The 14,717-nt window shown below is 34.5% G+C and overlaps 1 protein-coding gene across 3 annotated transcripts in view; it reads right to left on the minus strand.

The window, feature by feature from the left end:
• The window catches only part of LOC120418538 (protein qui-1), a 178,414-nt gene that overhangs the window by 107,902 nt on the left and 55,795 nt on the right, over positions 1 to 14,717 (minus strand). For all 3 annotated transcript variants that reach the window (XR_008212356.1, XM_039580974.2, XM_052709388.1), the window contains exons 2-6: positions 11,491 to 11,790; positions 10,915 to 11,204; positions 8,051 to 8,130; positions 7,756 to 7,890; positions 825 to 997 (exon numbers count right to left, since the gene is read on the minus strand). Coding sequence is in view for 2 of the 3 variants with exons in the window: in XM_039580974.2 (XP_039436908.2) it covers positions 825 to 997; positions 7,756 to 7,890; positions 8,051 to 8,130; positions 10,915 to 11,029 (503 nt within the window). In the remaining variant the exon portion in view is untranslated. The remainder of the gene's footprint in view (positions 1 to 824; positions 998 to 7,755; positions 7,891 to 8,050; positions 8,131 to 10,914; positions 11,205 to 11,490; positions 11,791 to 14,717) is intronic.

The raw sequence follows: 14,717 nt of genomic DNA on the forward strand, positions 1-14,717 counted from the left end.
TTTAGTTTTTAGTTTTTAGTTTTTAGTTTTTAGTTTTTAGTTTTTAGTTTTTAGTTTTTAGTTTTTAGTTTTTAGTTTTTAGTTTTTAGTTTTTAGTTTTTAGTTTTTAGTTTTTAGTTTTTAGTTTTTAGTTTTTAGTTTTTAGTTTTTAGTTTTTAGTTTTAGTTTTTAGTTTTTAGTTTTTAGTTTTTAGTTTTTAGTTTTTAGTTTTTAGTTTTTAGTTTTTAGTTTTTAGTTTTTAGTTTTTAGTTTTTAGTTTTTAGTTTTTAGTTTTTAGTTTTTAGTTTTTAGTTTTTAGTTTTTAGTTTTTAGTTTTTAGTTTTTAGTTTTTAGTTTTTAGTTTTTAGTTTTTAGTTTTTAGTTTTTAGTTTTTAGTTTTTAGTTTTTAGTTTTTAGTTTTTGAACAAATGTCGGTAAAATAGAAAACGATGAACTTATCAACTAAATTTCCTTCGAAATAGAGGGTGTGACAAATTGTGTTATTTAGACATAAAAATAATAAAAATATTGTAAATTTTTAACTCTATAAAATATTGCGAATAACACATTAAATCTGATTTGTCTCAACGTTTTTGATACAAATGAATTGAAAACATCGACATAAGTCTTACCAGTTGTCACAACCACTCCAAAATAAAAATAAGATAAATTCCAGTTACGCAAAAAGCAAATTTACCACGTTCGCGGAAACTCATCAATCAGCTAAGCGACTACCATATTTTCCTCGGAAAAATCAACGAGCTAAACATTCCCCGTTCCGTTCCGTTCCTTCCGCACACATGTGGCCCACACACTTCCCGTCGTCACGTTCGTTCGTTACTCACCGGTATTGCGTTTGCAGCACGAATCCGCCGGACGGTTCCTTCTCCTCCTGGTGGTACCACTTCCGGAGCCGGTCGCACTCGCCCGCCGTGGCACGCTTGCTGATTGCCGTGAAAACTTCCGCATCCAGCCGGGTCGGGAGCAAAAAGTTGCCCAAACGTGATCCCAACAATACCTTTAAGAAGAAGAAGATGAGTGGAGGGGTGCGAATTCCAAGCACGGGTTGGGAAATAGAAATCGGAAAATAATAAAGAGAAAAGCGTCAATAAAATATGTTTCCAAGATCTGAGATACCGTGGGGCGGGAACCAGATTGCTTGTACACGGAGAAAAATCATTAGCTCGTGAGATTGTGATATCGTGATAACTAGGTACAAGGCAGTGAGCAAAAGAACAAATCTCATTTCATTTTCGTCAATTTCATGGTTCATTCTACAAGGGCAAAGAGGAGATATCTAGAGATATACGAGTTGCTATTATGCTAATTGTCACATTTTGCACTTTTTTTAAATACCAACAAAATCATTTTTCTGAATAACTACACGTTTTCCGTGCCATCTTCAACAGTTGAGTGGCAGAGGCAAGAAGAAACGGCCCCCCAAATAGGCAATAATTTTTCATGGCCAAATATCAATACAATCTAATGTAGCCGACGTAAATTGAAGGGGGAGGCAAAAAAATAATGTGGGGAGGAGAACATGAGTGATGGAGTTTGGTGGAGGTGGGAGGTGCAAAAGACGCGTGCTCATCTGCGTGGAGCATAAATCATGGCAAGTTTGGCCATTGAGCGCTGGGAATGGATCATATCCAGCAGAGTGCCGAAAGCGTTGAACGGTGGTTATGTTTGAGGGTTTTTGAAAAATAATGTGAATAAAATATAACTAAAATATCTCCTTTTTTGAACTGTCACAGGAGCAGCATGTTATTCTATCGAGCATCAGTTTTGGCTTATCAGTTCAAAAACAGCTTCTGAAAGGCATTTCCAACAGAAGTCGAGTAATTATAAGCAAAGTAGCAAGCAAGCAAGCGATTTTTTGCAAAAATAATTTGTTTAAATAGTGAGAAAGTTAAACCTGCTAAACTGACAAATATTTTACTCTCATTAAATTTTGTTAACTCTTTAACATGCTTTAATTTATTTCTTTCATACACTTCACACACTTTAGAGAAGTTTTCCGTGAAAAATGCAAATGAATGTTAATTTCATTTTTTGTTAGGCTAAATTCTTTGGTGGGATTACTTATGAACAAAACTGGAACTTTGCGTCTTTGTTTTTTTTTTTTTTTTTCAAAAATTATGACAGCTGTCCATACAAAAAAAAGTAAAGTAAATATTCGAAAATCTAAATCTTGAGTAAGGATTTCTACATCGATTAGGTAACTACAGCAACATTTCAGGTGATCATGAGAAGCAAAGTTGTACTCTAAGCAAAATTACCAAAGAATCGGACACATATCTCCTGAGACACAACATTTCAAAGAATTGAAATTAGTAAAAATGATATTTGCTAAGAGTTTTTTTAATAGGCTCCATTTTTAACTTACGATACCTCGTCAAATATTGTTCCGATTTTCAGTGATAACAAATACAATTATTAAGAAATTTCAAAATTGAGTCTGTCAAAATAAATCAAAAATTTTGGAGAAATTTCTCAGCAACCTAAAAAAAACTTCAAATTTTTCACAAAAATCCAAAATTTACTTATTTTTACCAAAAAATTACATCTTAGAAACTATTAGCCAAATAACAAAAAAAAAGCAATTTTTCATGAAATTGGCAGATTTTGCAGAAAGTTTCTGTTGATTTTCCGTCATGCTCCAGGTAATGTAATTTTAAATTTAATATTAATATTTTGAATCACATTATCAAGAAATCATCTCATGACTTTAAAAAAGTTTATGTCCATCCGAAACCTATTTTTTTATGTGTTTTAAACGGAAAAAGTATTTTTCATAAAACTACTGAAGAAACACTCTTAAAATGAACCTGCAAAGTAAAAAGAAAACAAACAGTACATTTAAAAATGGAGAAATTATTCCAAATGAAAAAAACATCCGTCTAGGATATTGCAGATTTGAAATGAGCATAAAATATCCCACATAATTTCAATTCCCACTATTTTTTACAGGTTTGAAAAATGAAAAACGGGTTTTGTACTTTTTTCGATGAAAATTAAATATTTTCAGAATTTGTCGTACTGTAAAATGGGGTGACTTTTATAGCCGAGATGACTTTGATAGGTTCAAGATTTTTCCGCAAAATGAAGAGTACAAATTAAATACGTACGAAATGGTATGGAATCATGATGACCGTTTTAGTATTTCAAGAAAAAGTTTTCATAAAATTTTGAAAAGTTTTAAAAGTTCAATTCAGAAAATGTTGATGAATTGCATTATTTTAATATCTTCCAAATGTCTTAATTTTCTCAATGAACCTGATTTCAAATTGGAAAATGGAATGCATAATCGGATTCTTCGGACAATTTTACAATAAGAGAAGGTAAAACGAGTTTTCGGTAATAAATATTATGAGCAATTCCAGCCCAAAACAGGATTTTTTTAGGTACTTTTTTCTCGACCCTCTCCGATTTCAATGAAACTTTGTAGACATGTTATCCTAGGCATATATAAGCCAGTTTTGTGTATATGGAGCCAGTAACACTCGATAATGACATTTGCGAAGGGCGTACGTGTTTTCAATATTTTTGTATTTCGTAATTTAAATATTGCTGTATCTCGAAGCCGTTGCATCGTATCAAAAAGTGGTCAAAGACAAACTTGTAGGAAATTTGGCGGGCTTTCCGAAAAAAATACACTGAAAGAAAAAAACACTCCACTTTTATGAGATTTTTTGATTTTTAAGTTTAAAAGTTAAATTTGAAAGTGAGCCCACGATTTTTTTTTCGCTCAAAATTTTTGTGAAAATAGCCAAAGATGTCACAAAAAGACTCACGAAAAATGCAGGATGGAGCAACTGACCTAAAAAAAATACAAAAATCATTTACTGAAACTGTTTTTTTGAAAAGTGCTCTAAACGTCAAAATTTTCAAAAGCCGAATACGGGAATCGATTCTCCAGACAATTTTACATTAAAGTTTCCATATTGACCATTGCCCTAAGTCCAATCCTTGTGAAGTTACAGCGGTTTTAAAAATATTTTTTTTGAAAAAATAGGTTTTTTGATGGTTTTTGGCAAATTCTATGCGACGGACTTGATTTTTCAGTTTCGAAAATATTTTTACCGAAAAGCTCGTCCAATTTCTTATAAGTTTGTCGTTGACCACATTTCAATTGGATTTAAGGGCTTACAGATATAGGCTAATTTATTATCCAGGTTACTATACTACACTGAAAAAATATTATGTTTTCAGTTATGAGCAATGTAATTAGAATTTTCAGCAGAACATATTTCATATAACATGTAAAAACTTTTGAATCGTGCTTCGAATTCGGTTTGAAATGCAATATAAATCGAAAATTTTACGAACAAAACAAGTTTTGACAAATTTTGAGTGAAATTCTTAACTAAAATTTATATGAATTTTATTATTCAGCTTATAAAAATAGTTAACCAAAAATAAACATTGATGTAGCCGGATCTCACTTAAATGTATGTAAACTATGTCCGGATCCACCATCCAACCCATCTTTGGTTAGGTTATCAAAAGACCTTTCCAACGAGTCCAAAACATTGAAGATCTGGCAACCCTGTCTCGAGATATGGTCACTTAAGTAATATTTATGTACCGTAAACTGGGGTGACTTTGATAGCCCGGGGTGACATTGGTAGAAATTTGATTAGGCCACTAATTTTGTTACATCCAATGTAACAGTCACATTTTCGCATATACGTTCGATAATAAGCTATCCCTCAATGCTTACATACTTAAAATTCTCAAAAATGTTTAAATATTAATTTGACGGACATTTGAAAAACCTATCAAAGTCACCCCGGGCTATCAAAGTCACCCCAATTTACGGTACTATTTGGTAGTCGGATCTCACTTAAGAGCGAGTCCACGAGCAAAGCATACCCATCTCGCATCGACCTCACCAATCTGCCTGAAATTTTCAGGGGTTGTTTGTACATATATAACTAGCATCTGGTAAAAATATGAGCACTCTAGGTCAACGGGAAGTGGGGCAAATCGGGACACAAAGTTTGATGGTTCAAAAACGTCAAAAATCTTAAAATGGCTATAACTTAGGCAAAATTCAATTTAATTTCAAGATTCAAAATGCATCTAAAAGGGCTTAAAAAATGCAACAAAATGCAGGGTAGAGCATCTCAATTGGTTATTTCTAAAGGGAGTTATTGGCATTTTAGTGAAAAAATAGCATAATTTTCAAACTCAAATAAAAAAGTGTTCCATCCAGATATCAACTCGGTTCGACCTGCAGCTTGTAGGGGACATCTGGGACTACCATCTGAGACTGAGAACGCTTTGGGTTAGGCAGTTCAACATATTAAATGGACACTTTTACTTTTAGTGATTTTTTTGGTTGTAAATTTTTTGCTCGGGGGACCCCTTAGATCCCATTTTTTGGTGATAATTTTATCATATTCGTGTTCCTGAGACAATTTTACAATAGAAACATGTATAAAAATGTTCATTTTCATCCATTTTAACCCTTTAAAAAATAAAAGTTAAAAAAAATCTTCGATTCACATTTATTGAAAATCAAGTTCGTTTCCAAGGATACTAGATGACACCAGAAAAAAGCAGCTTCTCAATTTTTTTTAACTTTTATTTTTTAAAGGGTTACAATGGATGAAAATACGACGTCCCATACAAAGGGGTATGCCCTGTTCGTGGACTCGCTCTTAAATGTATGTAAACTATGTTCGGATCCACCATCCGACCCATCGTTGGTTAGGTTATCAAAAGACCTTTCCAACGAGACCAAAACATTGAAGATCTGGCAACCCTGTCTTGAGATATGTCCGCTTAAGTGATATTTATGTACTATTTCGAAGCCGGATCTCACTTAAATGTATTTAAACTATGTCCGGACCCATCATCCTACCCATCGTTGGTTAGGTTATCAAAAAACCTTTCCAACGAGTCCAAAATTTTGAAGATCTGGCAACCCTGTCTCCAGATATGGCCACTTAAGTGATATTTATGTACATTTTTATTCCAGATCTTAAAAATAGATGAAATTTGTGTCCAACCCCATCACATCACCCATTATTAGTAATGAGTGAGGAAGGCTTCAACCACATAGGTGGATTAAGTTAGTTTTTAGTGATGTTATATTTGACGTAAAAATTTGAACACTTTAAATCTGATTTTGTCAAGAAAAACTATGACTATCAAAGTCACCCCGGAATTCGAAATAAGAATTTTCAACGCCACTATTTTTTTTAAACACTATTGAATTTTTTTAGAAAAATAGTGCTTGGACCTTGTATGGCCTACCCTAATACATGTTTTTAAATTAATAAGCTTCATACAATCCTTACTAATTGGAAAATAATCCAAAAATAAATTGTAATCCGACCAATGTCACCCCGGTTTACGGCACGTCATCTAATCGGGAATAAGGAGTAAGGAGTAAGGAGTAAGGAGTAAGGAGTAAGGAGTAAGGAGTAAGGAGTAAGGAGTAAGGAGTAAGGAGTAAGGAGTAAGGAGTAAGGAGTAAGGAGTAAGGAGTAAGGAGTAAGGAGTAAGGAGTAAGGAGTAAAGAATAAGGAGTAAGGAGTAAGGAGTAGGGAGTAAGGAGTAAGGAGTAAGGAGTAAGGAGTAAGGAATAAGGAATAAGGAGTAAGGAGTAAGGAGTAAGGAGTAAGGAATAAGCTCTCTAAACCCACAATCAATATTCATTGTTTTAAGTTTTATGTTACGATCATTAGATTTTTATTTCGAAGTTTTGTGAAATTGTAGAAATGACAATTATTTCAAAATATAAAAAATAACTGCAAAAATGTACACCGCTCAACTTCCTCTCGCCAAAATTTGGGGCGAGAAAATCGCACAGAATAAACAGATCATCATTTTCATCCCGTCATGATTGCCAAAGAAGCACTCTCCACCTCCACACCAATGCTGCTGTCACGATGAATATGGATTTATGCTTTATGGCAGTGATAAGCTAGTTCAGTTTTTTTCATGTCTCCACAATTTTGTGATCGCTCAAAAGAAGTAAACAAACACATCTCTCTGCCACTCAAATTTCGAAGGGACGGTTCGGTTTATTGTTTTGACATACCCAAACCAAACATTACGCCACCGCCAATCCACGTCGTAATCGGAATTCAAATCTGGTAAACAACTGAGGAAGAGAAAGGGTGTGGGTCTCGTTATGTTGCCTGTCAGCACCCAGGACATGTTTATCTCTGCTCCAGGGATGAAAGGCGGCCGCCGAGGTAAGGTTCGGTGTTAAAGTCTAATATTAAACTTGGTGCAAATTTGGGGCCTGTCTTGTTCTAGAGAAGGGGTTAACGGGAAAGGAACCGAATCTGACCCAACCTCTTTTCATTAGATTGAAGATGATTACGGTGTCCCCGAGGCTGGACGGAGAAAAAAATAACCTTCCGCAGGAATGAGGTCACGTCGTAATCAACCGGATAATAGGGTTATTTTCGGCACAAAAGGACTGACAACTGTTTGCTTTGAGCAGTGTGATTTTGCCCCTCGGGCAGTTAAATTGCGATGAAGATATCATTACTATGCCCATAATTACGTCATTATTTTTGCTGGACCTTGGAGGGTTCTGGAGAAGTGAGTGGACAATTTCCAGGCTGGAAAAGCTGAATCATCTTGCGTCTAAAGTTTTGGTAAAATTTTGGCATAATAATAAAATTTGTAGGTCTAGCTCAAAGTATCGTGACAAATAATAATTTCAACATATTTCAAATACACACTTTTTAAGTTTTTTCTTTCGTAAAACAATCATGGTTCCCGCTCAAGTTCAACAGGCGCAATACTTACGATTAGGAAAACACTTTTGGACACCCGATGGCAGGTCTCAATTTCGTGCAGGTGATCATCCAGAACGTACGGATCCAGGTCCACCAGGCCATGTTCGTTGCTACCGGTGCCAAAGTGGATGTCCACAAACTCCACCTACATTTGCAAACAGTGGAAAGGTTCAGTGCAATACAAAACGATAGAGAAGAACGTGGCGTTATCAAGTGGGTCAATCGACTCGAGTGTTCCAGGAGGAGTGGGAAAATTGAAAACCAATCGTGTGCCAAAAATTTCCATAGAGTTGCCTCTCAATTACCTCAATTTGTCGATCGTCGTAAACCGACTGCAAATCGGGTCCAATCACTTCCAGCAGCTGGCGGCGCTCCTCTTTGAAGTCTTTACCCAGCGAAACCAATACGAACAGCAGGTGTACGGCACGTGTGTTTAGTTAGTCGAGAAAGGAGAGAAAAAAGGGAAAAACAACGGAAAAACTTTAGTGTTCAACATGCGACAATAGAGTGAGCTCGACGTACGACTTCGTATTTATTCTTGTTTAATGGTCTGGATCGGAAATCTGGGAAAGGGGGGAGCTGCAAAAAAGGGTAAACCGGGTTGACCGGACGAGGTGGTTCAAGTGGTGGACAACAGGTGAGTTGGTCTACCGGAATGAGTTGTGACTGCACATGACCGTCTGGACATAAATAGACGTAGATAAACACATTGCACGATTTATTGCTGGTGATGCTGGCCGATGCCGGTACAGCTCGGAATGGGAATTTGGTTTGATTTACGTTTTATTGATTTGGATCAACAGGCGAAGCTTTTGAAAGTAAATTATGTTTTATATAAGAGGAATTTTCAGTATCAAATGGAGACATCAATTTACATCAATACACTTTTCGGATTTAGAATCTTTGGGCTTATTTTTCTGGTTCTCATTTTCTATTCAGTTTTAGGCGCTTCTCTACTGTGACCTGTTGAAGGTGTCTTACAGTCCGCGGCAAGCTATAATTTCAACCAACATTTTTGTTTAGCTCAATGCAATTAAATAACCTGAACTCCCATAATCATCTTATGACTGTCGCTAAGCATTAAAAAAACATTCTGAAATAAAACTTAAACCATATTTTTATATTTTTTATGTGTTGATATGGGCCAAAAACGACAATTTTTGAGCGAAGGGATCGTGCATAAACAACGTGGCCTTTTTGAGTGAATTTGACCATGCCTTTTCCAAAACTATCAAAATGTTTTTTTTAATTTGCTTCAAAAGTTATTATCGTCTTATCTTTAACATTTTAAATGATTCCAAAATATTTATTGGTGATTTTTCATTTTTGTTCTTATTTTGCCACTTGTGTGCTATCTTGTTACGCCCTATATGTTTTTACAGCAGACAGCAGAAACACGAAAAAACTATCATGGAAAAAAAATTAACTTCAAAATGGTGCAAAATAATTTTTCATTTGCAAATAATTGTTTACCAAATTAATTTTGTTGCAAAGCATGTTGAGCGAATCAGAAATCATAACTTGATTGGCAACATATTTTTTTGGTAATAAGAACTAATACAAATCTAAAAATGAATAAAATCAAAAGCAAGAAAGTTTTTCAAAACTGATAACTTAAAATAAAACTCCTTTCCTCTAACTATCCCACATCTAAAAAGTGGGAAGATTATTTTTGGAATTGTTTCCTTCCCCTGCTTAATTTGTTCTCCCATGTACCAGTAAACTTTTACCCCGTTTGAATTAGTCAGCTGTTGAAAGGCACCCCATATCTCAGCTTAGGTTGATTACTGCAATAAAGTTTTTGCCAAAACAATCCAATAAATGCAATGAAATGAAAAAAGAAGGTTGTCAGAATTTTTTAACAACCTTCTTTTATTTTAAATTATCCGTTTTGCAATTTGCTTATTCAAAAATACGAAATCGTTTTGCGAAAACGTACAGAATTGTTTCTTAAATGTTTACCGTACACGTACAAAAAGAAGTTTAAAAAAATAAAAAGTTGTTGACTTAAATTCAGAAAATGTTGATGAATACCAAAATATGAATTTTCAAAGCAACTATTTTTTAAAACACTGTTGAAAAAACTTTTTTTTTCAAGAGTATCACATGAACCTTGTGTGGCCTAATCCAGTACATGCTTTTAAAATAATAATCTTGAGACAAACCTTAACAGTTGGAAAATATGCCAAAACTGTCTAGACTAGAAACTGTCAAATAATCTGTAATCAAAAATAAAAGTGAAATGTCTGAATACATTGATATTATGGAACAAGTATGGAGTTTTTTTTTTACAAGGTCCAATAACATTTTTTTTTTTTTTGCTTTTTGATGTTATTTAAAATGAAAATTTTGTTTATTTAGCCTTTTAAAAATATTCGAAAAAAATAAAATTGGAGAAATGCGCTAAGACTTTTTTATCAGTAACGTATTTAGCTTTCGACCTCTCATCGTAACGGTTTTTATTGGCTTTATTCGTTGATTTTGCATTTTTCCATTAGATTATTTCTAAAATATTTTTTTTTCTAAAAAAATCTAAAAGAAATTATAATTTAAAAAAAAAGTATGTTTTTGAAAAAAATAAATATATTGAAACACAGGCGATAATTTGCCTGAATAATTAGACTTGTATTTATATTAGTTTGGCAATAGGATGAACATGCAAATTTGATGTTGTCAAAAATGGCATAGTTTTTAAAGATTTGGCATAATTTTAAATCATTCATTCAATTGCAATTAAATTTCGAAATAATTTCGACTTCAGACGTGTAATTTGTTATAAAAATGTGTGTTTCATTACAATTTTCTTTTATTAAGCCCGAGCATTTTTTTTTATGCAATCATTTAACTAAATATGACGTGGATTAAACTACATTTACCAATATCTTTATTCTTGTCCACTAGGTAAAAAAATGCAAACAAATCAAAAATTTACAAACATTCTAGAACTAGATTTCATTCATTTCCAACGCGATTCGGTCACAGCATGTTTCCGTACTATTTATACCGGCAACTGCTGCTAACTCATAATGGAAATCGCATTTCCGCACCGGAAGGCAACCTTTTACTGGAGAACAGCTCAGAACAGCCATGTGAAGTACACACCCACTCACCTCAAGTCCCTCCTCCCTCCTGCTTTCCCACAAGTTTCGATGTGTGAGTAATCACTTACCTTCCTTCAAACTTGCAACATAAATCTTGATAATGCGGGGCGTCGGCAGCTTCGTCTTCTCGTTGTGGTGGCCCCGGAGCGCGTTGAAGACCGCTTCCTCGACTGCGGCGGCCATGGCGGAAGTGCGGCGCGACTCTATTCTTGCTCTGGTTGGGTTCTGGGTTCTACGCCGGCGGTGTCCACATTGGGGAGGAAGGGGTGGTAGCTTGGTATGTCTCGGGAACGTCGGTTGCGGCTTTCGCTCTTGCACTTTGCACTCGCCCCTTTCTTGGCAACGCAGGCGGGGTTCTCTGTGGAATTCGAATTTAAGTTTATCAAGTATCAATTTATATGATATTCTATTGACAAAAGATAACTTTTTGTAATCATTTTTGAAATAAGGCAAGGTTTAGAAAACACATAAAAAGTAGTTCTACTCATTTTATTATTCGCAATTTTTGTTATGATAATGTGATAAAAATGTCCAAAAATTGAAGAAATATGCATGTTTAAAAAAAGCTTTTTGAAGATTCAGCAGCAAAAAACAATATTTTTATCACAAAAAGTATTCCAAAATTTTATAACTAAAATAATTACCGATTCCACAGAGTTTATTTCTCTCCTAGAACAGCTTGCACTTTTACCCAGCTCAACAGGCTTTGTGCTTCGATTCCATGCTGCCCAGCATGATGCTGCTACACACCTTCAGTACGCTTCCCCCACCGAGGTGTAGGTGGTATGGGACTCGTGATAAGAAATGCTCCAAGGTACTGATTGCGTTCTGTTCGCAGTTGTACCGCTGCGATCACCAGCAGCGCCCCCAACTACGACGGCTGTGAATACTTTCTTGCAAGTTTTTCACCCACGATGGTCATGCTGAGGGGAATTGCATCGCACCTTAAAAAGGGGAAAAGAAGAGAGGAGAAAATCCAGGTTGAGTAAGGTGTTCTTTAGCGATATTTTGCTTTATTTTACTGGGCGTAATGCTTCTACAGAGTGGATTCGATAATTTGAACATCACTCAACTAAATTGAGTCTAATCCGAATTTCAACAATCAAAGGTTTGACATTTCAATTGGATTCTTCAAAGGTTTTCAACTAGCGGCAAGCCTATTTTCGGATTACCGAGTTCCCACTGTACCTGAAAGTGATGGCATTGAGCACCATTGGGTCAAAGCAAAAAAAAAAGATGAAACAGTTGAGGAAAAAGAAAAAGTGAGTTCAAGTGCAGGAATGTGTAACAATTGCATTAAACGCAATTTGTCGCGTTGCTGTCGAAGAATACGAAAGTGGGATCATTTGTGCGATGCAAATGAGGGGGTGGTTGGCCACCCACCCACTTCCGGAAAGCATGGCAAGGACTAACAAGGTGTTCGTGGTGCTGTTGTCGTAGCACGGCAGATTCAATCTTTTTACATTCATATTCATGAGGACACGAGAAAAAGTTTGGTAAAGAGTGAGTGGAGAAGTTTTCACTTAATCATTTTTCTTAAATTTGTGAAACAGATTTAAATTGTAAATTGTACCAAAAAACAATCACCTAGCAGTTCAATGTGTGTTGACTAAAAATAATTTAAAATAAACATAATAAATTTAAAATAATCGACTGACGATTAGCTTTAGCCATTTATACATGGTAAAGACCAATGTTGCCATTTTCTATCGCATCAAACGAAAACTTTTAAGTAGGGGAAGGTGGGACAAGACGACCATATAGGGCAAGAGGAACAATCGCTCGTACGGCCGTAATTTTTTACAATTTTGATATTTCCAGCATGAGAAATTGTTGCTAGCAAAGCAATTAGTTGATTCTACTACCACATAACCGCCAACACGGCGTAAACGCCCCGGGCATAAGATTGAATGAATTTTTATTTCTAAACCTTCATTTTCTTGTAATATTTGGAAAGTACAAAATAAGGCTAAGGGTTTGTTTTAAGGCTCATTTTATCAAAATGAAATTTTTCCTAGATCAGTAGTGTCCGTACCAATAATTTTCACCTATTATAAAGTATGTTTTATCATTTCGTTGTTTTTGTTGAAAGCTTTTTAAAAACCTTTTTTAAGTGGGGCAAGTGAACCACATGGTTAAGTATGGGAAAAATTCTTGGAAAAATTACGAATTGTTGCAAAAACAAATTTTATTGGGATACTAATGCATAAAACTTCTTAAAACCTAATAATAAATTGTTAAAAAAAAATGTTCATACAAAATATAGCGATATTATTATATTTTCTAGAAAAAGATCAAATTATTAGTAAAATATTATAATTTCATCTAAAAATGAAAGCAACGCCTCAAATACATCGTAATCTGACATCTCAAATTGAGAACAGTTAAATTGATAGCAAATGAACATGCTATTTCATGCATTGCTCCTCTTGCCCCTACGGGTTGTTCGTCTTCCCCACTTGTTGAGTAGAACGTACTGAAAATCGATAATTTTAAAATCTATTTTTTAACGTGAAAAACAGGGTTTTTTTACAGAAACCTGTTCTACCAAAGTCTTAGTCAAGATCTGGGATAAGATGATTATGAAAAAATCCGACAGATTTTTTACGTGTTTAATGCGTTTTAATGAGTATTTCCTTAGCTTGTTACATTTGCCCCACTTTCCCCTACTATGACTCCAGAAGCGCCCCTGACAATGTCAAAAGATTCAATTAAGTTATAGTGGGTTCACTCACATCTTCTAGATAAGGTGATAAAAAAAAGATTGAAAAATTACCCGAAATATTATATAAAAAATCAAATCGAGCTTAATGCTTTAAATGGTTAATTTTAAAAGTTTAATATACCATGGAAAAACATACTAAAACCACCTACGTAGTTAATGCCTTTCTCACTCCTAGACATGCAAAAAAAAATAAAAAAATAATTCAGATATTAAACAAACAGCAATTCCAGTTGGAAAGAGCATGAACCAAAAAAAATCATCCAATCGGGCAAGAATGCCAGATGCACAGATTTGTTTGTGTTTCACAGACATTTTATGTTTTATTTTATTTGTGTCAGAAATTTTTTGAGGTGCAGAGACTTTGAAAAAACTTCATAAAATTAATATTTTGTAAAAATATCAATAGAAACTTATTTCGTTAGTCTTCAAATGCTTAAACACGCAATTTCTGATGGATTTCTATGACAGACATACACAGACTTTTTTACAGGCATTTCAAAAAAACACATGTGACATTCCTGTGATCGGGCTCGAAATCAGGGATGTACATGCTTATTTAAAATGTCTGTGTATGTCTATGCATTTGTCTACAATTCAATTATATCAGTTTACAGCCATAAAAATTCATCAAAAATTGCGTTTTTAGCATTTCAAGACCAACGAAATGAGTTTCGGTTGATATTTTCTCAAAATATTAATTTTATGAAGTTTTTTAAAAGTCAATAAAAAAATTTCTGACGTCTGACACTCAAATGTCTGTAAAACACAGACAAATCTGTGCATCTGCACGGAAAAGAGTTCTATCCAAAATTTAACAATTCAAATTAGCTGGCTTCAAATTGGTGAAACAGTGATTTTTTTGGTTGAATCAGCTAAAATTACAGCTAAATTTACCAACCTGGGATTGGTGAAATAGCTAACCCTGATTGCTGATTTGCTTTCCAAAACTGACAGCCCAAATCAAAATGACAGGAGAGATTTTACCAAAAATAATGGTGTTTCAGCACAATTTTGCGTAATTTTACCGAAAAATTAGCTGGAACCGGCAGCATGGATTTTTTGACAGGTCATCAGTTTGAGACCAAACCAAAGCATCGTCTTGTATCGTGTTCGATCCTGTTTGAGCCGCTTAGTTCGCGAAGTTTT

The sequence above is a fragment of the Culex pipiens genome, chromosome 3 (assembly GCF_016801865.2).
Source record: "Culex pipiens pallens isolate TS chromosome 3, TS_CPP_V2, whole genome shotgun sequence".
NCBI lineage: Eukaryota > Metazoa > Arthropoda > Insecta > Diptera > Culicidae > Culex > Culex pipiens.